Raw genomic sequence first — 26171 nt, forward strand, 5'->3', positions numbered from 1 at the left:
AAGGCAGCCCGTTGATGCAGCTTTCGTTCCCTCAGGGAACTAGGGTTACATACGTAATTTCGAGCTGCATCGACAACACTTTGGGAACGAGTGTCCAATCACGCCATACTGACCAGTCCCTGCCTAGTGTGTCTGAGCACAACCGGCATGCAGGACAGATGAGCCTGAAGTGGCTCTGATGTGGAGGTCGGAAAAACCTGACAATGGTCAGCGGGGTGGACCAGCCCGCAACGTTACAAACTCCAGCGGACCAGGCCGCCATACCCTGGGTGGAATGAGCCTTAACTCCGAAAAGAGAGGGAAGACCAAAGGACTAGGAGAAATAAGGCGCTCTGACTGTCAAGGCCGCTGCACCACTGCCCGCCTGTTCGAGGAGAGGACTACCCTCAGGTTCGCCGACCCCTTAGATTTTGGGCTTCATGCTGCCCGGCCGTGCTGGTCTGGGGCTGCGCCCGTCGAGCGAGAGAGTGGCAGGGTAAATACAGCTGAAATGCCGCAGACTGCATTTTTGACTCCTGAAACCTGTCGACTACTGCCCCTACCGCGTCGCCGAACAGGCCAGAATTAGTTATCGGCCATTCAGCAGAAAAACCCTGTCAAAAATTGCCGACCGACGGCCCGCGCCATTTTCTTTGTGGCTCTAAGGGTTATGTCGTCAGTGCAACGTAACTCCTTGATGTCATCAGCCCTAGAGTTAAAGCCCTCGTCCAACTCTCGCAGCAGATCGGCCTGGTATGCCTGCAACACACCCATCGTGTGGAGGCAGCCTGCGGCCTGACCTGCTGCGAAGTGGATTTAAACGGCATATTAGGCAATATCAGAGCCTTTAGCGATGCAACATCTGGGGAGAGCTAGCCAGCTAGTGTCTTTTCAACCCTGGGCATCTCCCCATAGCTGCATTCGGTGAACCCTAATAAATTTGCATATAGCAAATTCGGGGGAAAGGTACGGGCCACATATGGGGTCTCCCAGGACTTAGACACCTCGGTGTGTAGGTCGGAAAAAAATGGTAGGCCCTGGGGCGGAGGCTGTGCCGCAGGACGCAGGAAACGCTTACCCAGCTTGCTGGGAACGTGTTGCTTCCGCTTTTCGTTGGGCCAAGCTATCTCTAGCTTAGCGACGGCCCACGTCACTACCTCCAGGAGCTCCTCAAACAGCACAGGCTGTGAGGAGTCCGTGGACTCGCTAGCATCCGACAATTCTCCCTCCTCAGAGAAAGGGAACTGAAAGGGAACCCCAAGTCCGGGCCAGTCTGAATTTTGCTGGAGAGTATTTGGATGATCCAGAAGAGGATTGGGAAAATGTCATATGGTCAGATGAAAAACTCAACTTGTCCTGTTTGGAGGAGAAAGAATGCTGAGTTGCATCCAAAGAACACCATACCTACTGTGAAGCATGGGGGTGGAAACATCATTCTTTGGGGTTGTTTTTCTGCAAAGGGACCAGGACGACTGATCCGTGTAAAGGAAAGAATTAATGGGGCCATGTATCCTGAGATTTTTAGTGAAAACCTCCTTCCATCAGCAAGGGCATTGAAGATGAAACGTGGCTGGGTCTTTTAGCACGACAATGATCCCAAATACACCGCCCAGGCAATGAGAAGTAAGAAGCATTTCAAGGTCCTGGAGTGGCCTAGCCAGTCTCCAGATCTTAACCCCATAGAAAATCTTTGGAGGGAGTTGAAAATCTGTGTTGCCCAGCGACAGCCCCAAAACATCACTGCTCTAGAGGAGCTCTGAATGGAGGAATGGGCCAAACTACCAGCAACAGTGTGAAAAAACCTTGTGGAGACTTACAGAAAACTTAATCTCTGTCATTGCCAACAAAGGGTATATAACAAAGTATTGAGATGAACTTTTGTTATTGACCAAATACTTATTTTCCTCCATAATTTGCAAATAAATTTTTTAAAGTCAGACAATGTGATTTTCTGGATTTTTATTTCTCATTTTGTCTCCCATTGTTGAAGTGTACCTATGATAAAAAATTACAGGCCTCTCTCATGTGGGAGAACTTGCACAATTGGTGGCTGGCTAAATACTTTTTTGCCCCACTGTAAGCATTTGATGAAAACCACAACAGTGACTAAAAATGTAATTGTTTAATGCTGCTGTTATTTGATGCCTTTAAATGTAGTGTTTGTTCGCCCCGGTTTCTTTGAATCCATCACTATGTAGTGAGTGATCTGATGTTGATACTCGCGAGTCACGAAGAAACAGATCCAGTGCAACTGTCAGTTATCAAACAGTAACACAACAGCAATGCATCAAACTCCACAATTTTCACATGATGAGGATTATACAGTTTTTTTTAGTGTGCTGATGTTTCACCTTCATCCAGTGTTTTCTTTTCACGTGCTTAAGCATTACTGTGGTACTTCCATGTTACACAAGTTCCGCTTTGCATAACTTGTAGGTTAGTTTTTTTGTTGAGTTTAATATAATAATAATAATATATATATATATATATATATATATATATATATATATATATATATATATATATATATATATATATATATATATAAAATCTAATAATAATAATATTTATGTAAATATATAATATAATGGTCCCGTGCCTTGGATGACTTGGATCAATCGATACATACATGGTACAAAAATATGTATCAAACGTGTTTATCTACTGAATAAATTAAATATACAAACCTTAGTTAATAAAATATGCAAACCATAATTAACAAACCATATTTAATACCTAAACACCTTAGTTATTACTTGTTACTTGGTCTGGTCATCAGTATTAGAAAAAGTGATGTTTGTACGTATGTTAAACATTGAAATAAAAATTGTATAGTTATTTAAAAAAAAAAAAAACCTGTTTATTTAATTTTGTTTATACCTTTATATATTTTATATGTTGTGTTTTCCAGGTCTGAGATTTCTAAGGGCCTTGAGACTGATTCAGTTCTCAGAAATTTTACAGTTTTTGAATATCTTAAAAACAAGGTAAGGCTGACTACTTGTACATTTACAGCCGTCATTTTTCTTTTGTTGCTAAGAAATGTGATGGTAAGATTTTAAAGGTACAATAAGTAGAAAACTGTATTTCTTCTATATCACTCTTCTATATTTCTGCCTCATTACATTTCTGGTCAAAAAGCTTGGCAAAACATTCTGATCATTAATCATGATCATCAGCCAAAATCACCCTAAAATAATTAGGGTAAAAAAACAGCCTCAAAACTCCAGAGTAAACTTTCTCTTCTTATAACTATATAGGTGTCTGTACCTATATAGTATAGTAGCTTGTTATTCTAGCATTCACATCACCTTATTGTACCTTTAAACTATACTGAGCTCACTTAAGTGAATTCTTGTGTTCATTCTGTCATGCTCAGGTGCTTGTTGCGCATCCTAAATATTCATCCAACCACCTCTCAAAAAGCTCTTTATACTTACTACTTCATCCCAAGTCAGGTTCATAGCTCTGCAGAGCCTGCTGTGTTTTAACTCCCCACTGTATCTCCTCTTAGCATGCTGTAGGTAAAAGAGCAGGAAAAGTGGTGAGTGTAAACCCAAAAACTGAGGTTTTTTAAAAACAGATTCTTCATTGCTTTTTTCCAGAGCAGAGCAGGCATGAGAGGTATTTTTTTCTTTGGCAGATAGACTACGGTAGATTGTACTCAGAAGACTGGTAGAAGGTTATTTGAGTTGTCTAATCAAAAAATATCTATTTTTCTTACTGCAAAATGGATTCTTTTGGCAAAGCAAGCCTTTGACTGTATATTATTAAAATATCTGAGATTACTACTTTACCGAAAAAGAACGAACAGATAGGAGTAATTTGTGTTATCGGAATAGTAGCAAAAAGCTTTAGATTCTCTGCAGACATGGATCACGTTATATAACTGAAATGTTCTTTTATGATAATCTGTAAATTTGCTCCCAGCAAGAGGTGACGTGGCAGTGTTCATAGACAGCCTCATCATGTGTGTGTTGGGCTCAGTAGATGACTGACTTATCTGTACCCCAGTGCGATGTGTTTCACTTTGAGAGGTGTGACGTAACTCTCGTCTCTCACAGTAATTCCATCAAGCTGGTGAACCTGTGTTCCATCTTCATAAGCACATGGCTCACAGCTGCAGGATTCATTCATCTGGTGAGTGAGAAAACACACACAAAGTACCCCCTCAGCCCACTCCAAGGTGTAAGCGCACAGGTGTAGGTAAAAAAAAAAAATAATTATTAAAGAGGAACAAACATGGGATCTCATTAATCATTATTCTGTATTTGTGGGGTTTTTTTCTTAGCAGAAACACAAAAAATTCAGTTTTTTTCTTTTTATTCCCTTATTAGGACATGCCAGAGGACATCTGTGCCACTAGATGGCAGCAGAAACTCTGCTCTTCAGTAAAGCCACCTGTTTGGTTCCTCGCTCTTTTGAAGCATGTAAAACCCCTCTTGGGTGCCCCACATTCAGTGGTGGCTATAATTTGAGGAAACTGTAGATGGCTGTAAAGGATCAGGCTTGCAGCTGAACCCGAAGGTCTTGGCTTGTCTCAATAACGCTATTCATGCTTTCCTCTCACAGGTGGAAAACTCAGGGGATCCTTGGGAAGACTTCCAAAATTCTCAACCTCTTTCATATTGGGAATGTGTGTACTTACTCATGGTCACAATGTCCACGGTGGGATACGGGGATGTCTGTGCGAAAACCACTCTTGGCCGACTTTTCATGGTCTTCTTCATACTTGGCGGTTTGGTAAAATAACTTTCATCTGCACTTTGTCTGAGCCCCTTCATACACCACATCATCTGTCACTTCATGTAGACAGAGACAAATGTTTTTAATTCAAAGCCCATAACTGTCACCAACCACAGTCCTCATAAAACACATCACATTGTATATTCCCAGTGTCTTTATAACACTGTTGAACTTCCCTCCTCCTGCTCACCCACATGTAGATCTGATATGTACATGTTTGCTGAAGTGTTTTAATGAAAGTTCATTCTGATATGTAGTCAAGGCTTGTTTAAATATGTTATGTATTTTATTAATGTTCTGTAAAACATCTCATAATTGTATAGCTATTTTCTTAAATCAACTGCGGTTTCAGATCCCACCCTTCTGTGTCTCTCCCCGATTTCCAACAAACACAGTGGCAGGACGATGGCCAGTAGACCAATCTGAACCTCATCACAGCACCTGTAGCCTTCCATAGACAACGTTATGCAGTGCACACCATACATTACAGTACAATACTTTAGAACACAGTTCAAAAACAAACCAGGATACATGTGTGTAGCACCCACAAAATCCAACATATATGAAAAATATTCAGCCTAAATATAAATATCCAAACACTTTTGACTTAAAAGGGCAACAATGAACAAATTACTATATTTTAACTATCTTACAGGACAGAATTAAGAGCAAACAGCTGTAGTAAAATCGCCAGAAAATAGATTATGATCTATGCAATCTAATCTAATGCACGGTATCCCAGTTAAAAACAGGACAGACAATGTAGTATTTGTCATTTTATGTGAATCTCAGTTTATTAGAACGGTTAGTTTTCATTAAATAAATGTTTTTGAAGTGAGACACACAAGTTCCAGACTACAACACAAAATCAATGCCGATAACTACAAGTCGAAGAGCAGGAACAGACTAGCTATAGGACAGAGAAGATCACATACAGACTTTAATCGGACACAGAGCAGATCAGACAATCTCCATATCACTCGAGGATGACGCTCCAGCTGTCATGGAGTCACCATAGTGATGTCTCCTTCCTTTGTTTTGAAGATGCCTGGAAGTTATCAGAGCCTCGTTGCCTGCTTTCTGTCAGCAGCACAATTAATGGCTTCAGTATGACGTGCTGTAAACCATCAGCTCCTGACCCAGCAGATGTCATGATTCATTTGGACCCAGGAGAGAGCAGCAGTGCAGTGTGGAGCTTAGAGGAAGGCCTAGGACAGAAGAGAAATTTTCCCATTTAGGAGCAGATACAAAACTTTCAACACAACAGGTGGCTGCAAACTATGCAAAATACATCCAGCTCATTTCCAGTCACGCTAATGAGTCCTAATGTGTTTTGCAGCTGTGGGTGCTCAGTCTGGACTATTTAAATCCTCCTGCCACATTCTCAGTGTTTGTTGGACAAAACATGGCACATAGGGGTTTTTTGCTCCTCTTTTTCTTCCAGTTTTCATGCTGTCACAGAATGATGGCTGTTCACATAAACATTTTGAAAACCTTTTTTTAATCAGTAGTTTTAATAAATTACACACTCTTAAACTTCTTAAAAAAATCTGATGTTTAACATCTCTAAACACATTTTTCAGCATATTTTTTCTTTATCCTCCAGTATCCATTTCTTTAACCATGTAATCAAAGGTACCTAAACCTCTACAAAACCTTTAATACACAAACATACACACAAAAACACACACATTGTCTACATGAACAACCTCAGCTCTTGAGATGTCATGGAGGTGTAAGGAGAAGTGTTCACCTCACGAACCAATCTCTACTCCTTTTTTTTTTTTTTTAGTATCTGCTTTTGTCTCCTATCTTCTCCTTAGGCCATGTTTGCCAGCTACGTCCCTGAAATCATAGAGTTAATAGGAAACCGCAAGAAATATGGTGGTTCCTATAGTGCGGTTAATGGCAGAAAGTAAGTATTCCAAGTGGCTCTGCTGCCTCGGCTGCAGTAGAACCCCTCTCTGCATGCCCTTTTCTTTTTTCTGTTCCATGCATGTAGGCCATGTTTGCTCGCTACGTGCCAGAAATTGCTGCTCTCATCCTTAATCGGAAGAAATACGGAGGGATTTATAACTCGACAAGAGGCAGAAAGTAAGTCAAAATCAAGAAGCAGGTCTGGTTGGGTGACATAAGCCTTCCTGATAGCTTAGGATTAATAGTAGTACATATGCTGTTCAGAAATATAGACTTGAAATGAAAATACATGTCACACTGTGACTGGAGACCTTGGCCATGAAAGCCACATTCATTGTCTTTTTTTTTAACAGATCCTGTCAGCTGCATTTTAATTTGATTTTTTGTCTCTAGAGCTTTCATGACTCTTGTTTTTGTCATTGTTGTTTTTTATAAGAAAATATAAAAAAAAAACAATTAATAGAATTCATATTGTTTTTATTTTACTGCCAAAATCTGATACATTTCTGAAAGATAGTAATGAAATCTGCAGTACTTGCTTATGAGTACGCTGCAATTTAAATAGAGAAAAACAGCATGCACAACTACCTTAAATGCCTCTTATGTCTGCCTGTATGCACTCATTTTCATTTCATTTTTCTTTTTTGGTCATATTTGTTTGGAGTTGACTGACTTTTGCATGCCCTCTGTGTCTCGAGGTCTGCATATTTTGGGTGGCTGTGCATGTTGCTTTGAGACAAGCCTGTGTGGCTGTGGTACCTCTAGCCCATCACCTCATCTGTGTCTGACATGAATCTGGCCCTGATCTTCAGTCACCCTGAATGCCTGGATGCCTCCGCTCTTGCACTGGAGCCTCTCAATTGCACTCGGCTTGCTTTTCTGCCCCACTTGGTACTTTATGTCCTGTAAAGTTGTTATTTATTTCCAGAGGTTGCCCCTAATTGTCAGTGTGGCTTTTTTGAAAACCCACTCTGGCTCAAACACAGCCCTGTCATCAGCACGGCAATTCTCCCCAAGTGCCTACGCTTAAGTTCTGTAAACTTAAATCTCCCTCAATCTTTCTCTGATTCTCTTTTTTTCTCTCTTTCTTTATCTCTCTTTGTCAGACTTAATGTAAAAAAAATGGCTCATGGCTACAACTAGTTTTTATCAGTTGTCTTTCATGGCAAATATTAAGCGAAGAGAGACTAAAGCCATTAGAGGCCTTTTTGTTTGATGCTGTTTCCCTGTCAGTGAAACAAGATTGATGAAATGTTATGTTTGGCCTCAGCGCCACGGTTGGATTTGGAGCCTGGTGTTGAGAGAAGCCTTGTCAGAAGAGAGATCTCTCTCTTTCCATCTGCCTGTCTCTTTTTGTCCCTCTCACTCTCTCTCTTTCACTGGCGATACATTCATGTGGTTGCAATTAGAGGCGGTCAGGATCCAATTCTGTGGCCAGGCTGAAAGACAGGCACCATTTTTTGCATTATTGCTTCAAATATTGACGTGAGTGTGTGTGTAATAATGGATGCTACAGAACACAAATAAACGTGTCAGGTTATTTATTTATTACATTTGTTGGCATATTTCTGGCAGGCTCAGTGTAGGGGAGATCGTCTTCTGAAATTCTTCACAGCACAGTTCTGTATAAACTTTAGGATCCATATTATTGTATATTGTGTGAGAACTAGAAAAACATGAGAATATTGTTAATAATGTGATTTATAACATATTTTGGACTGGTGTTTTTTTTTTTTTACATTTGATCATGCCAAAATGGAGTCTTGTAGGATGTAGAAAGTTTTTTTAAATGTTATGAAATGGGATTACTTATATTCTGAAAGTTCCTTTGGCAAATCCACTTTTGTATTTAACTTGGAGGTCTCAACTCTAAAGTCAGTCAGTCAGTGGAGCTTCAGCTCCAGGGTGTGTGACTGTTGGCTCAGTGAGTGGTTTTACATATAATCTCATCTAGGGTCATGGCAGCATGTTCAGCCATCAGAGCAGTGACAGAACTGACGCTGGATGTGCGCTTGTAATAAACAGCAGCTCTGCTGGCACAGGTCAGTCTCCCTGTGGTTTCCATTAACTCAGTGCAGAACCAAGAAGACCAGGACAAGTGAGCCTCATAAACCCTGCATGAACTCTGAGCTTATACAGTTCCTCTGACCATGTGTGCTGACACTGAGAATATGAAGCCAGCTCTGCCCAGACCTGCAGGACAATGTTCTTGTGTTTAAAAGTGTAGAAGGGCAAACAACATGTGTTAGGTCCATTACTGACATGGCTCCCATAACAAATGAAATGTAGTGCCATCAGTGGAACATTAGTCATTAGGTTTCCTTATGCTCTGTTGAGGTTTGTATGTAAAATACTACAGCACACCTTATGATGTTAAGTTACTGCACCTGTGGGTCCGTCATTGGCAAAATAGAACTTTAAATATTTTAAGCATGCCTGCAGATGGAGAAAGCAGATAAAAAATGTACGAATCAAATCTGAAATAAGTATTATATTACGAAAAATAGATAAACAGGAAGTTATAATCCAAATGTTCTTAAAATGGAACAAAATTCAATGCACTTTAATATTTAGTGAATATTGCAATAATTGTATAGTTCTAATAAAGACAGGAGAATAATCTGACTCATCTTTTTGAGAATGTGAATAAGTCAGAAAGATAATCATTCGCTACACTTTTATGTTACCTAAAACCCACCATCTTTCTAAAATGACAGCCTTTCTGTTACTGTCAGAGGGCAGTCATTTAAGGATTAGAGCAGTACTGATGATGTTGCTGCTGATGCTGATGTTCGAGCTTTGTTTTTCTTTCTTTCTTTCTTTCTTGCTTTCTTGCTTTCTTTCTTTCTTTTTATTTTTACTGTTTGTATTAATTTCCATGTTTTTGCATGCTTCTCACTGCATGCCAGACAAGTGCCCTTGTGCTTGCTCAGTCTGTGCGCTTTTGCATTTTTATCATGTATAATATTTCTCATTTTTTATCATGTATAATATTTTGTTTGAAGTCCAAGTGTTCTCTCCACTGTGTGGTGTTTTTTTTGTAGTGGTTTCACTGTTTGTATATTGATTATATTTATATTTTTGAGTTAGTTGTTATGTTTATGATATTTGTAAAAGTTTGACATTAGCTATTGTTTATTTACAAGATTAAAAGTTTATATAAAGTAAAAACATCCATTGGGGGATTAATTGTAGGACATGCTTTGTGAATAAAGTCCACCCTTTTGGTAGTTCTTTAGGTCTAACGCAGAAAATGTGAAGCAGCTAAAAGCTAATTCTTCCTTTCTGCATGTGTATTGCTTTCATTGGCAATTCGCAGGAAGTATGTTGATGCTGGTGGTAGCAGTAGCACAGTCACACACCACTGATAAGTCATTCAAACATGTAGACAAGATGTCTGATGTGTGTGTTTGTGTGTAGGCCAGAGACTCTTTAGTGCTGTTATATAATTTAAAAAAAGTGATGGACCTGTCACACAAAGAGCTGAAACTAAAGAGGGTGCTTGTAAATGGCAAAGCATGAATAATGTAGGCTTCATCAAACCAGTGCTGTACCAGATGCTGCTGGCTCCTCATAATACCAGTGACCCAACAGAGTCCTCTTATGTGAGGACAGGCAAGCATGCAATTACCACTGCTCATTAAAATACTTAGAGGAATGAAGGCAAGATCTGTGAAGATCATTATGTTCAATAGCATCCAGACACTGTTGCATTTGTCAGTTCCCCCTCCAGCCAGATTCATCTGCAGTTTGGCACAGCGTAGCTCTCTGAGCACAAACAGCTGCTTATAAATGAAAACACAAACACATACCCTCACACTTGAGAGTAAAAACATACAACTATGGGTGAGACTGAAAATATGCACTCTTGGTTCAAATATCAGGAGGAGCAAATAATATGACAGGTTTAGATTGATGACTGAGTATGCTTGTAGCTCCTCAGACCGTGACCACAGGAGCACTGAAAAGATCCAGTATGTGATGGGCACTGGCCTGCCTTCCTTATGCAAGGAAATTTGGTTAGCAAATAAAGAACTGTTGTTAGAATAGGATTTTCCTAAAGATTTTGATGAGCCAAGAGTGTGCTTCCTTGAATCTTGAGTGTGGTTTTGCTTCTAGAGAAGCGTGAAATTTTCGATGCCAACATTGATCAGTGTTGGCATTTAATCCAGTGTAAACATTGGATTTTAAATACAAGTCACATTAAAAACTAACATTTGTGGCCAGTCCAAGTTGGCTATAATTTTATGCCACCTATAATTAAGAATGTGATAAAAAAGGTATTGTTAGACTTGAGTTACATTTTGGCACAGCACTGTTTTTGCTTTAGGTCCAGTGCAGCATTTATGCTGGTCATTTACAGCCCTGAGGCTCTCAGCAAGTGAAAGTAGAGCTGATTATGGAAACAGTGGCCAGTTATACAATACACCCAAATTCTGGGACTTTATTTTCAATCCAGTTTAACACTAAAATCACGTTTTTGATACATCTGTAACATGTCTGCAATTAAGTACAGCATGTGTACAAGGAGATGCCAAATAGCCTGAAGTCCAGGTTAGAAGTCTCAGCAGCCAGAGACCAGAAAACACTTTAGAGGCTTTTTAGCAAGTCAGTTCTCATTGAAGGTCAGGTTTTTGCCAACATATGTGCATGTAAAAGGGTGGTTTGTCTTTTTATTTGGATTATACTCTGAGAACGAATGGGATTCATTTGAAGATTTAGGTTAAATGGAGGTTTATGCCATGGTAGACCACTTTTGTATATGAGAGGTAAAGAATATTTGGCAATGTTAGTAAAAAATGTAAGCTGAGGTTTTTAAAAACTTTGACAAATATTGTCAAAAGTAGTCTTTGGGTATTAAATGACTGCTTTCTTTAAGCTACATGCCAGAAGTTGTTTTGTCTCATTTTGTGCTGCTAAGCTGAATTTTCCTCTTTACAGGCATATTGTGGTCTGTGGTCATATCACACTCGAAAGTGTATCCAACTTCCTTAAAGACTTCCTACACAAGGACAGGGATGATGTCAATGTAGAAATTGTTTTTCTTCATAAGTAAGTACCTTCTTGTTTGGGCGAAAGTGCAACAGCAGGGCAAGCATAAAAACAAAACATATCTGATCTCAGAAAATCTAGTAGTTTTTTCTGTCCACATGTTTCCATGTACTTTTGGCAAATCGAAACATACATCAGGATTGAAGTTTCTCTTTTTTCCCCTATGCTTTAGTATTTCCCCTAATCTTGAGCTGGAAGCCTTGTTCAAACGTCATTTCACTCAGGTGGAATTCTACCAAGGATCTGTCCTTAACCCACATGATCTAGCTAGAGTCAAGGTAATAAGTTCTAATAGATGAATATTTGGATGCAGCCATTGTAGATGTATAATTTATGGAATGTTTGCACCATATTCTATGAATCTTTATATTCTGTGACCTTTGCACTATTACACTGCTTAAAACTATAGATTGAGTCAGCGGACGCATGCTTAATTCTCGCCAACAAATACTGTGCAGACCCAGATGCTGAAGATGCATCGAATATAATGAGGTATGTTTGTTTTCCAATAAAGTCCAGTAAACATTCAGTAGCATTGACCATGTTCTGTTCTGTTCATTTCTGTGCATTTATTTCTGTGTTCTGTGAGTTTTTCTGTCCTCATGTCTCAGAAGATTTGAGGTCTGCTGTTACTTTTAAATAGTAAACAAGAGGTGTGAATGAGGTGCTCAGAAATGCTTTAAATACCCAGAACAGCACATGTTTGTTTTGGCCCCAGATGAAAAGAATGTAATATCCAACTGGGAGGGCATGGGCAACCAATTTTTTAGTTCATTCATAGCATTTGCACATGATGCATTCAGCCCAGTGTGCTCTGAAAATATTTTTTTTTAGGTTGGATTTCGAAAGTGCTTCAGCACTATGATCTTATGAAGACTAAATGCAACATTAAAGTGGCTTCATGTGCAACCCTGGACAGATTCAAATGAATCCTCCCAAGTCCTCTTCTTAACTTACTTTTTATAAACACTGCTGTCATGGAAGGAAATGAAATGAAATTTACTTTGGATGTCATTTGAACTATTACTTATTCATGTGTTTCTTTTTTGTTACAGAGTAATATCCATCAAGAATTATCATCCAAAGATAAGAATAATCACTCAAATGTTGCAGTACCACAACAAGGTATCATCGTTGTTTCTTCGTTTTTCTGGACATGTTATACGTTTTAAAAGAATTTGTACTTTGCATTGTTTACAGACAAAATGTATTTATTTCAATGCATACCTCATCTACAGTTGATAGAAATGTTGATAGTGAGCTTTCCTTTTTACTATGCTCACACAGTGTTTCCACATGTCCCATGTGTGTTCAGGCCCATCTGCTAAACATTCCCAGCTGGAATTGGAAGGAGGGCGATGATGCGATCTGCCTGGCTGAGCTGAAGGCAGGTTTCATAGCCCAGAGCTGCCTGGCACAGGGCCTGTCCACCATGCTTGCCAACCTCTTCTCCATGAGGTCATACATCAAGGTAATGCCAGCTCTGACCTCTGGCTCTGATAAAGTGCACAGTTATGCACGCTATTCTTATATGCTAGAATCAACCTCCCAGTCAATCCCTGCTGAAGCTCAATCACTGCAGCTATTACGCTGCAGGGTAAATCATCTCCGGAGCTCTGCCGTCTCATTTGTTTCCCACTCAGGACAGCAGCGCAGCAACGCTGTCACCATTACGGGGTAATTGATATGAGTGGATGGCACTGCAGAGGCGAGAATGTAAATTAGTGGCATTTCTCGTGCTGAATTTACTGTCCCCCTGCGTGCTGATGTAGCAATGAAATGTGAACCATGTGTCTGTTCCATAGTCAACAAGCAGCACCTCAGAGCAAATTGTATTTATAGCCAGCCTGCCACACACACACACACACACACACACACACACACACACACACACACACAGCTCTGTCACAGAACTGTCCTAATAGATGAGGAAACATCAGATCAAAATTATACAGTGTCTGTGAGATGGAGCTGAATTACACTAGACAAGCTGTCTCCAGCAGGGCTATGGATTAGGGGATTGGGAATTAATGAGTTTTGGTTTAGTATGAATGAATGAGTGTTTGAGGTGAATGGGTGAGGCTTTAGTGTCAGTGTCAGATGAGGAGATGCTGGATTTGGTTATAGGACAGAAAACAGTTGAATCGAAATTGTTTTCCATTCCCCAAGCAGCCATAAAGTTGGCTTTGATTTTTGGATGCCGTGCAAGCTCTTAACATTAAGGAGGGGCTTACTTCCTGGAGAGAAACATTCTCGTATCATATAAAAATGAGGAATAACTGTGCAATGACTGTTAAATTGTATTATGTGTGGAAACATCTGCAGGGTCAATCATTCCTCTCGTAAAAGCACATGTGACAGGTCTAAGACCACCCATGCCAGGCTGCAGCATTCACACAAAACACAGACTAACATTTCCATATTTTATTGGAAGAGGTGTCTTATTTCAATATACAAGCTTAGATTCAAACATTGCCATGTAGTTCTTAGTGCTCCATCTCTTTAAACATGGAAAAGAAGGTATGTTATTAGCTGCAATTTCTGGGATACAGTTTTGAATCTTTTACATTTGTGCAGAGGCAGTTTGTAATAAAATCATTGTGTACATTTTCTTGGCATTTGCTTTCACTGAGCATTTTTTGCAAAACAGTTATAAATTATTAAGATTAAAAAAAGGTGTTAGTAGAATAGAATTGTAAAATAGTAGATAGTAGAATTGAATTTATTGTTCTTGTTAAGGTGTACAATAATGCTAAAAACAACAAGGGAATTCACATCTAAACTGTCTTATACCCCGTGTACTGTACAGTATGTGTAGTTCCAGCAATGTGGCCAGCATGGGCTATAAGTACACAAACATAAAACCATACGGTTTTATTTAAGCCAATCCTCATTCATTCTGACGATACTAAAAAATGACTTGCATATCGAACATATTCACAATTTTTGTAAATATACCTTTTTCATATTTTGTTTATAGAGTACCTAAGCTAGGACATGTTCGCAGTGACAATTAAATATTTTAAAGCATAAAAACTTTAATTAATATAATAATAGACATAATAATAATTAAATAAAACATTTCTTCGGCTCTTTTTATTTTCGAAAATAATGTTTCTTGAGAAACCAAAACAAATTCTGCAGCCTTTGTCATTCAACAAAACGCAATGCATTAATTAAGGAAGCAATTAGCAAAAATAGGTCAGCAGTGGCACATTACAGCTCCTCAGTGAGTGCCTAACAGGAGATTGTGTGAAAGAGCATTACCAATTTGTCTCATCCGATGCACTTAAACAGAAGGTATAGAACAGACTGCTCTGCCCCTTGAAAACAGTGCTGATTTGAGGGGGCACTCTCAAACCAAACCACGCGGGATAAGAGAGGTGTTAATGATACTCACATACTCATACTGAAAGTGTTACTTGCTGTTTTAGAGGTAGGATTTGTATTAGTTGAAGAAAAGATTTGTAGAAAAAGCATTAACCAACTAAAGAAGCAATAACTTGACTTTTGTCAGGCCCTTTACTATGTAAAAGCAGTATACAGGCAGATTTTTTGCAGAAGCTGGTGATCAGACAGTGCTTTTCCTGCTCGCTGAAGGAACTCAAAGAAATAATTGTTCTGTCGTTGGAAGAGCTGATGCCCGCAGCATTTACATCAGGCCTGACAGGCTGTGACACAAATGTGTGAGGTAATTTAGGAAGCCCTAAGTAAATGGCTGCCATCTCTTCAGGGCAGGATGACAAGAGCCCTCCTATTAGCACAGTCCTTAAAATTGCCAGCCTAAAAAGCACTCGATTCTCAGCCCAGCTGAGACAGGGGGAGCTCTCTTTAAAAGTCAAGCCTGCGTTTGAAAGGCACGTTCCACCCTGGCTGTCAGACAGATGCTGGGTTGGAGATGGCAGAGTAATGACTGAAGCTTTGCCTAATGGCACGGCTGCTTATCAAAGCTCTCCCTGGCCTGCTCCTCAGACATGTGTAATGAGAGTATGATGAAGGAACCAGAGTAAAATCTAGACTGATAGAGAAATACTGTATGCCTTACACAGTGTTCCCTACGATCACTGCTAGGCCCTGATGCTGTAAACCCATAGCTTATCTCCATTTCATTATTTATGTTTTGGTGCATTATGAATTATTCAGTGTTTGTATGGATTAGTTAAGGATTTTTTATGTCAGCAAATTATTTCACAACTATTTCTTTGTATGGTTTTGTTATGTTTTTCAGGTGGGATATTGTTTTTAGTAACTGTCGGTATAAATGTAAGAATTCAGAATAAATTATAGAATGCCTACTTTAATGGTCACAATGTTTGTTATTTATGTATTTAGCAAAACATACTCTATTATTTAATTTATAAAATGATGAAAGTGGACTATCAGTGAAAAGAATATGTAGTAAATAATAGTAAATAAGATCCCTACTTTTAAGAAGTGACTGCTTTACAGATTGAAGAGGACACATGGCAGAAGTATTATCTGGAGGGAGTTTCCAATGAGATGTACACTGAGTACTTGTCCAGTGCCTTTGTGGGCCTTTCTTTTCCTACAGTTTGTGAGTAAGTAAACCAGATCCATATGTCAGCCATAGTTTTATTCTGAATTAGATTTGAAGTATTAAATATGCAGAGAATATAACATAAAATTTACTGTGTATATTATGTTATTGTTTGCTTGCACTGTTTTAGGTAAAAATGTCCGTAGCTAAAGTTATGCTGTAAAAGGGTGTCTTTAATTTAGGCTTTAATTGTAATGTTGAACTGCTTTTAAGAGAAAAACACTAACCTTTTCTTATTTCTCTTTATTTCAGACTGTGTTATGTGAAGCTCAAATTGTTGTTGATTGCTATTGAATACAAGTCAGAGCAGAGGGAAAGCAGGTTTGTCCCCCTTTGGTCTTCCTGATTCTTCATAGCCCACATACTTGACCAAAGAGGGGCAAAACATTTGGGTCCCTCATTGGTTCTTTATTTCAGATCCCTTTGATTCACCACAGTATTTAACAGTCCAATTAATATAAACTCTTATAAACAATTTGCAATTTGCATTAAGGATTTTTAAACAGTTAATGATGACTATATGAACAAGTCAGTGTGACACAATAGCGCCATAACATCTGCTCCAACTCACTGTGATCTATTGATGAAAGCTTTACTCTTAGAGTAAAAAGCCTCCCATCAATAACACTCCTGTTGCATTCTGTTAACTGAACCATAAGAACTAATAACATGAAGTACTCTGTCTCAGTAACCTCAACTTGCCAATTTCCACCCACCCCTTCCACATCCACAACTTGTCGTCTAATATTTCTGTATAACCTACTAATAAATTTTTTTGGTGTATTTCACAATAACTAATGAGTGTGGCAGTTGACTGGCCTAATAAAAATACATAGACCTTAGCATTCAGCAAAATAGACTTCCATTCATCCTTTGGTTGTATCATAAATTTAGATTCAGTCATAGCCGTAGCAGTAGTTTACATCTGTATATTAGGGAAGTTACTCAAGACTATTTTTAACATAATGAGTAAAATATATGTTCATTATTTTAAAATGCTTATAGAGGGCACAGCACAGTATTTTGTCATGCAATTTAAACCATTTTTCCAGGTCATTTCAGAGTCCACTCTCTGGTGGATCGGGTCTTTTACTTACTTTAAACAAATAAAGTAATCTTAAATTTCTGTTTTGACCTCTACTATTGTAGACAAAGGTTAGTTGAGGCACAAGTGATTTTTAACTTCACCTCCTTTATAAGTCCATGACATCATGTAATAAATGTGTGATTTGTAATGTTTTCTTGTTGTTTGCAGAAGCAGAAAGCGGTATGCCCTCTTCATTTTCTTACCTCTCCACACTTTAGATCCTTCAACTGTTGGAAAAAAAATACTTAAGGATATTGTACCACCCCCTTTTCTAATATGGCCAAATCTCTCACTCTCTTATTGTGATTCTTTTGCTTAATGCACTAACTTCTTTGCAGGCAGAAAGAGTAGTGATTATCATTTGTTTCTCTGTCTGTCTGTTTATCACCTCCATGTATTCCAGTTTGCGTTTTTCAGTGTATGTCAGCTGTGCACATATCTGCTCGAACAAACGGTCTCTGTCTTTGTTTTCTATACTATTTTCTTCATCAAAACAGTACTTCATGTTTTTAAAGTTCCATCTCACCTAGCCAAACGTAAAAGAATGCACTCTGATCAAAATTAGTAGTTTGTAAACTTGATTATGACAAAAACACAAGAAGCATTATTGTCTGCACACGCATATGTTAACCTTAAAAACACATGGCATAAAAAACCCTGTATATGCCATGTCTGTTCCAGTTAAGCAATGCCACTCTCAATAACACTCATCATTCTTTACCTCTCATTGACACGCTAACACCAAATCATGTGTGCATTTCTGTGTGTAGAAAGTTGAGTTTGTGTGTAATAGTCACACCATGTCTTGTTATCTATATAAAGAAAGAATTAGAGAAACGTGTGTGTGTGTGTGTGTGTGTGTGTGTGTGTTTGTCTGTCTGTCTGTCTGTCTGTCTGTCTGTCTGTTTTGTGTGAAGCTGTCTCTCATCTTGTACCCCAATGCCTGTGTGTTCCTGAGTAGATGTTTATGAAGTGAGGTCACTTCCTGTCAGTTTGGTGTTCTATACAACAATCCAACTGCACAGAAGTTACTGCAACAGTTTGCATCTACGTGCAGTGGCTGTACTTGCTCTTTCTCTCTCGTTGATGTGCCGATGGTTGTGACACTCTTGGTTGCAGCATGCCCTAACACTGTCACGTTATGTGTGATGCTTGCCTTGTTTCCCATAATATGAGGTTTGATAAGACTACAGGCCTCTGTTGCCGAGCGATTGGACCACATGGAGTACACGTGAAAATCTCAGATTTGGGGAGCAACATGTGTGAATATGTTGTTGAATTAGTTGGTTTGTTTTCTTTGCCATCTTTTGAAAAGCATGCAGACTGTGCTGTTATAAAGAGTGGGAATTTAATTATATAAAGCTTCAAACCAAAAAGTTAACACTGGGAAGTTTATTTAACTTTATGTTTTTTTGATTATTGCTTTATAAAACATTAAATCCCCCTCTTTTAGTCATTCCTGATAACGTGGTTGTTTGTGGAGCCCACATGAAAGGAGTTTCATATGCTGCATCTGATTTAACATTCAGTTTGCTTTATATGTCTGTAACTGGGCAGCAATGCTCAGATCATTACTTTCATCTGGGCTCTAGCCAGGCCCAATGTTTGTCCAGTGTTGCAGTCACCACTCAACTCATTGATGACTTCTAACCAAAGGCAAGCATTAACAACTGTGTTGTGTCGTCCCGTATCTGTCTAATTAACGGGGAATGATACAGTGGCTCAGTAGTGAAGCTGTCATCACTACTGAACTTCTACATTGACTACTAAAACCTGTCCACTAATCAGAAATGTTTGGAAAACGATAAACTTTAGTGGTCTATCACGTCAGGAGGTCACAGTGAGACATTGAATGTGGCTGATTTAACTCCAATAATGAAAATACTGTTTTGAATTGCCTGCTATATTACTCAAAGTCAGGAGGTAAAACTTTATTTAATGTGCATGTGGATAATGTTATTTTTTGAGCCTTACAATTTTAAGCAGAAACTGACTGTTGTGTATGTAATTAAAGCAATTGTATTAAACCACAGCCCCATTACAGCATGACTGAAAACATGAGTCTTTTCTGTAACATGATTATGCAGCTAGCTTAGACATGTAGGTTCATGGGTCATCCATAAGTGGCCTAGTATATTCTAACATTCTGCTCTTCACTACTACCACAGGAAAACCACAGCTTGCATTGAAGTAGTACTTTCCAATTATTGGTTTCAGTTCATCTGTCAACTGGAATGTTCCAACTAAAACCACAGCATGAGAGAAATTTTAATCGTTTCATTTATTTTGTCCCACAGCCAATCCAATCTGAAACAGCAATTCAATTAGGATTGGCCGGTTGTGCTACAGTGTTTTGCTTATTGTTTTGGATGAGAGAACAAAGGCTGAAATCAGTTAAATCTGCAGCAATATGTTTGTGTGGAAAGGAATAGTGCTTCATTGTTCCTGCATTTCATTGCACTAAAAATACTAAAAGATCCTTTGCATAGAAAATATAAAATGACGCACTGCTTGTTGGCAGTTCAGTGTAGATGTTCTTTTGGCCTGTGAGTATTTCATATAGGCCAGGGGGTGTACCATTCCTCTTGATTAGAGCATTTACCCTTTTTAATATGATTTCTGTTAACATGAACAATCATTTCTTTCTCATTAAACAGCATTCTGATCAACCCTGGGAACCATGTAAAGATGCAAGAGGGAACCTTGGGATTCTTTATTGCCAGTGATGCCAAAGAGGTCAAAAGGTATTCATGGTTTACTTTGAACTGAACAATAGCCATCTGTTCTTGGTTGTTGGTGTTGCATAATGCAGTCTTGATGTTTAATTCTTGCTCGTTTTGTATGATATTTCTCTCTCAGAGCATATTTTTACTGCAAAGCTTGTCATGATGACATCACAGATCCCAAAAGGATCAAAAAGTGTGGCTGCAAGAAACGTAAGTACACCATGCTGCCCGCACTTTTCACTGGGGTGTCCACAGGATTCAGATGTGCACTTACAGAATTATGTTTTCAAGATATGTGATTATAACTATTTAGAATGTTATATGGTCCTTATGTCTACAGCCTTGGTTTATTCCAAAGCAGGTCATTTAAAATTATTCCATTTGTTCTATACTTTTATGTGCTGCATTTAAAAATCATGTTATTTTAAGGTTTTGGATGCACTCAATGCCTTCTGCTAGTTGCATGACATATCATACTAACAATTAAGGAAGAAAGGATCACTGTGATATTTACATATAAAAGAATTTAAGGGATCTAATGCCTGAAAAAAATGAGAGAGCAAAGGACTGTTAATGTGTGCAATAGGAGGAGACAAAGGGTGTCAATGAGTGACAACAAGAGAAGGAGAAAAAAGCAGCTAATCAACATGCTAATGACAGAGAAAGATGAGATGGGAAGAAGCAATGACATGATTAGCGGGGCTGAAAACAGAGCCTGTCAGCCCATACTAGCATCGGTGGGAGAGATTTTGAGATAATGTCACTAGTCAGGTGGAAAAACAAAAGGCCCTGGCCACTCTCGTCAGGTACACCACAAACATACTCCTGGCCCAGGATAATTGTACTAATCATATCCGTCCTGTTTATCCAGAGAGCCCAGCACTAGAGCTACTCAACTTCACTAGTGTCATCTCCCACTGCTTCTGCCTGGCAGAAACCTATTCTGACAGGAGGGCACTGAAGCAGAAAGAAAAGAGTCAAAAGGATTTGTATTGCCGAGTGTAGACACTCAGTCAGCTTATTGTTAGACTCTTTGTCAGTGATAACTGCAGCACAGATCATTAAATGTAGACTAATTGGGTATGTGTTAAGGCAGGTATTTCATTAGTTCTGCATTTAAGTGAAGAAAGCATTACCATGACAGTAGGACTATTGCATTGTTATTACTTGACCTATATAAGTACTTGTCTAAATCAGTTAGCCACAAGATGAATAATTCAATTATATACCAAAGTAGATAGTGGGCTTAGTTAACACACTGCATTTGACTCCTAGTAACTGTTAAAATGCCATTCGTGTCTTGATTGAGCTTATTGAGGCTTGGGTTGATAAAGCAGGCACTTGAGTTTAACCAAAGCTGTTTTGTGTCTTTTATTTTGTTGTCATATAAACTGAATGGGATTTTCTACTGTAACTTTCAGATCCGATTGAAATGGGATCATTTTCAAAATGTCTCAGTGAAAAAAAAGATGACCTTTCCTTTTTTTATACAATTTGGACATTCATAATATTTATTTTGTTTACTCTTGTCATGTCCATTGACACACTTTTTGATGTATTTTCTTCCTTGCTGCCCTGGAATGTCCTCTTTATTTAATCCCTCACTGGTAGTGATATATTGTGAGTAAAAATGGGCTCCCTGTGGCACAGAGTGCAGCCTAACTGTCTCTCTATTTCTCTTTTATACTATATATCTGTCTATCTTTCTCTCTCTCTTTCTGTATATATATATATATATATATATATATATATATATATATATATATATATATATACGTATATATATACATATATATATGTATATATATATATATATATATATATATATATATATATATATATATATATATATATATATATATATATATATATATATATGTTTGCATGTACCAGTCTAGCTGCTACATCCTCCCTACACCTTACATTTCTACACAGTCCCACAAAAACTGAGAAGATTGATATTTTTAATGCTAGACTTCAAAAAAGGAGAGTGAAGTTCATTGCTGTCCACCCCTTTGCTGGCAGAGGCAATTGTATTTTTAGAAAGTGGAAAGTGTCCTGTGGGAAGTTCTACACATTGTCTCAGAATTTAAACAATCTGGTTTCCTTTTGCTCCTCCTCTTCCCCGGCTCCTGCTGCCCAGGCCATGTACGCAAATCTCATTGCTGTTCTTAGAATTGAAATGATCCAGCTCTACATTTCAATTCTCTGTAGTACTTGGGCCCTTTTTTACTCACTGCCAGTGATCAGCATACCTGTCAGTATTAAAGTCATGGTGGTAGGATTGACCAGCTGCTGTACAGTAAGTGGCCAATAGATGGCAGAATAACTCTGTAGTTGAGATTGGAGTAGACATGCTGAGAACTGAGGTACTCACAGTCCTGTTTAGCAAGAATGCTGTCAGCAGAAGGTTTTATTTAGCTGTTACTTGGCTGTAAATTATTGTTTCAGTAGAATGGGGTGTTATGTTGTCAATTGTTTTTTTCTTATTTCTACAAGATTTTAATATTTGTAGACTTTATTTGTATGTTGGAGCAATTCTTATAAATGTAGTTAGTTTTTCTGAAACCTAATGGCTTTGTTAAGATTGGTCTGTATCCTGGAGTGTGATAACAACAATAAATAATAGTATGATTAATGGGTGAAATACAGATACTGTCCCTTATCAATTATATACTGTACTGGTTATTGTTTTACCATATTTAGTAGTTTTGTACCGTGTCTCATTCTTTAAAAGTTTAGTAATGGAAGGGTGCATATAAGTGCCGGCAGCATTCTTGCTAAATATGGTTATTCTGTTTGAGAGGCTTCAGTTAGGATTTGTGTGTAACTGCGTTAAGTCCCTCATATCATCATGTTGTCTCGTGTGTTACTCCCACCATGTCACTCTGACTAACATTTCCACATGACGTTTGATTAGATGAATGTCAACCCAAGATGTGACAGATTTCAGCATGACATCAAGGCATCACCTTGAACTGTTTCTGTCCTGCAAACAGTTGATTAGCCTTCACTCCAGCGCTGAGACTGCAATCACCTATCTGCATGCTTATGATTACCTAATTTCAGCTGTTCTGCATGGTCCTTATGGGAATAACAGTCCCTGAGGTTGTGGCCACTATTTAAAAGGCCCTATAATGTACCCTATTCTCTTGCTGGCATGTTATCGAAATTGATCTATTAATGTAGATTAATGCTGTCAGACAGAAGTGAAAAGAACAGGATTTTCCCTGAAGATTGCAAGTTCTTTTCAGGGTGCCAGACTTTTTTATGGTCTATTAACACAATGGCACCTGGAGAATGAGTACCAGGGACTGTTTTTTATTTTTATTATTTTTATTCAGCTAGGATAACAGCAATTAAATACTGTACAGCCTCTCAGCACCACTCCTCCAAGACACACACACACACACACACACACACACACACATATATTCACATATTTTTCCATAAGCATTGTCATATATACCTGTTTTTATAAGCAGTATTGTTAAATGCAGAAACTGCATCAACATATAACAATGCACACACACACACACTCACACACACACACACACACACACACACACACACACACACACACACACACACACACACACACACACACATATCTTCTACTGAGTCTGGTGTCAGTGCAGAGGGGGTAGTGGTGTGATGAGTTGGCATAGGATTCAGGAAAAGAGCCTGAAGGCCTGTAGAGGGCCCTGCTGCTGCATGATGCAATACAGGTACGTGATCCTCTTTTTAAAACATAGAGGATGCAGGTTATGAATTGAGTTTTGCTGCTAATGGCATTCACTCATCCCTCTTTTCCTGATTGCCTTTTGCCCCTATCCCCTGATCTTGCTGTCATATCTGACCATTTGACCTTTTATGACATGATCAGCCTTAGGGCACAGCTTGACCCTCAAGAGATGGCTATTACCTGCCAAACTGGCGTCTACTGGAAATATGTTCAGTCAAAAATATCGATGTAAGTTAATTTGGCCTTCTCATTATTTTTCCACTAAATATATTAAGCACATTTTCTTGTGCTGTAGTTACACTGGAGCTGTGTGTTCATCTCCGAGTAATGGGTCAAGCCTGTGAGAGCTTGCTGCTAAGGCTTTGCACTTTATGTTCTTTTATTAAAAAACTTCAGACATCCCTGGTTTATGAACTCTTTTTTTCCTTGCCATTAACCTGCTGCTTCTCCTCTCCTCTCATCCAACACATGACTGTAGCCAAGATGTCCGTCTACAAGCGAATGAAACTGGCATGTTGTTTTGATTGCGGGCGCTCTGAGCGCGACTGCTCGTGCATGGCAGGCAGTGTACATAGTAACATGGACAGCCTTCAGAGGGCCTTCCCACTTTCTTCTGTCTCTGTTCATGATTGCTCAACCAGTTTACGTGCCTGTAAGTTCGATCGCCAACCACATGTTCTTTCATGTTCGTAACCTGTGTATGTGTCTGTGATGTGTTCCATGTGTTGTTTTTTTTTTGTTAATTTTTTTTTACTTTGTTGTACTGTACTTTCATCGTTTCCCACTCCGTGGCTTTTTTGGGTGTTTTTTCGCTGGGTGTGGTGCTTTATGGATGGGTATGATTTTCTGTACAGTGGTCGAGTGGTAGTGGTAGTGTTGTGGCTTCTCTGTAATAGTGCTGCTGCAGAAGCTGGTAGGCGTGTTGTCGCATGCTGTGTTAGTGGTGCCTACTCAGTCACTGTTTGGTGTTGAGAATTACAAATCAGATTAATGTTTATTTGTTTAATGAAACTTTAATGTTGCTAAACAGAACAATGAAAAGCTTTTGTAATACATGTGTGTATGCTGATGATTCTCCTCGTTTGATGTATAATGACAATGATTTTTCAGGTTGGGACAATACAATCTCTCCCTAACATTTTTTTCCTTCTTAAAAAGCAGCTTCAAGCACCAGGGGCCAGCTGAAAATATTGCTGTCATAATTTCTATTTGTAAAGATATATATGTAAAGAAATATGATATATGTATTGGGAAAATTTTATGAATTGAATATTATAATTTATTTTATTATATATATATATATATATATATATATATATATATATATATATATATATATATATATAAAATATATGGCATATACAATATATGGTATATAGAGGAAAGTTTGAGTTATTATATAAATGTTTTTTTGCTATATGGGGTATAATGTGTTATTAACTAAGACTATTTTATGCTTGAGTTGAAAAGTAAGTACACATTTAAAATAGTGTACTCATTGTTGCTCTTGGTCAATTATCTTTATACTATTAGTCATAATGCCATTACAGTATACAAAAGATGAAAGAGAGAATATCTCATCCTCTCCCCATTCAATGTTTTTTTTCTTAGCCAGCAACCAGGGGAAAGAAAAAGTCAATGTCCTTTATTTAATGCCTTGTATACCACTGTGGGATTGTCTGGCTCAATGTAAAAGTTAAAAGGAGATCCCCTGGCAGAAACTCAATTGAGACAGCAGTGATTCAGGCTGTAGGAGTCGGAATGACTGACACAGGTAGCTGTGCGGAACACAGTGCTGTGGAGGGGCCTTTCTTATTAAGTCAGAGCAGATGTGAAATACTAAAGTATCTGTCAATTAGGCCCCAACAGTAGCATGGCCTGCTTATCAAAGAAAGGGTCAGTTCAGACGATCATGTTTCTGTTGAACTGCTCTCTGACTGCTTTCTACATCTTGCTAGATTAGTGTCAAACATACTATGATGAGTTTGGCTTTAGGTTTTATGTTTTTAATCCACGTCATATCTGAGGATATCAATTACTGGCATAACATTGTTACTGAACTCTCCTTTTCCCATCATGCCCTTGTTGAATTTTAGGAAATTCTTAAGCTTTTTTTTTTTTTATTAAATATATATATATATATATATAATATATAATATATATATATATTCATTTAAGCTTCAGAGTTCTGACAGTTGCTTAACCAGGGGATTTGTTTTGCTTTTTCTCATTGCTTTTGTGTCTGAACTATCACAGCATTTCTATGATGATATATTAATTCTAAGCTTCAGTCTGACTGATTTCACTATGTTGAATAATTTATTTCTTTTGGACTTCATTTTGCATGCACTTTCAAGTTTC

The 26171-nt window shown here is 38.4% G+C and overlaps 1 protein-coding gene across 39 annotated transcripts in view; it reads left to right on the forward strand.

Moving 5' to 3' along the window:
• kcnma1a (potassium large conductance calcium-activated channel, subfamily M, alpha member 1a) overlaps positions 1-26171 on the forward strand; it is a 144948-nt gene that overhangs the window by 90501 nt on the left and 28276 nt on the right. For 10 of the 39 annotated variants that reach the window (XM_046833564.1, XM_046833573.1, XM_046833582.1 and 7 more), the window contains exons 6-21: positions 2891-2966; positions 4044-4119; positions 4552-4722; positions 6549-6640; positions 11584-11694; positions 11867-11972; positions 12104-12186; positions 12750-12819; positions 13010-13165; positions 16144-16253; positions 16505-16573; positions 17508-17519; positions 19997-20083; positions 20199-20275; positions 21677-21685; positions 24289-24462. In XM_046833564.1, the coding sequence (XP_046689520.1) occupies positions 2891-2966; positions 4044-4119; positions 4552-4722; positions 6549-6640; positions 11584-11694; positions 11867-11972; positions 12104-12186; positions 12750-12819; positions 13010-13165; positions 16144-16253; positions 16505-16573; positions 17508-17519; positions 19997-20083; positions 20199-20275; positions 21677-21685; positions 24289-24462 (1479 nt within the window). Of the gene's footprint in view, positions 1-2890; positions 2967-4043; positions 4120-4551; positions 4723-6548; positions 6641-6727; positions 6820-11583; positions 11695-11866; positions 11973-12103; positions 12187-12749; positions 12820-13009; positions 13166-16143; positions 16254-16504; positions 16574-17507; positions 17520-19996; positions 20084-20198; positions 20276-21676; positions 21686-24288; positions 24463-26171 lie in introns of all 39 variants that reach the window. The other 29 variants (XM_046833666.1, XM_046833676.1, XM_046833705.1 and 26 more) reach the window with 11 other exon arrangements.

The sequence above is a fragment of the Silurus meridionalis genome, chromosome 2 (genome assembly GCF_014805685.1).
Source record: "Silurus meridionalis isolate SWU-2019-XX chromosome 2, ASM1480568v1, whole genome shotgun sequence".
Taxonomy (NCBI): Eukaryota; Metazoa; Chordata; class Actinopteri; order Siluriformes; family Siluridae; genus Silurus; species Silurus meridionalis.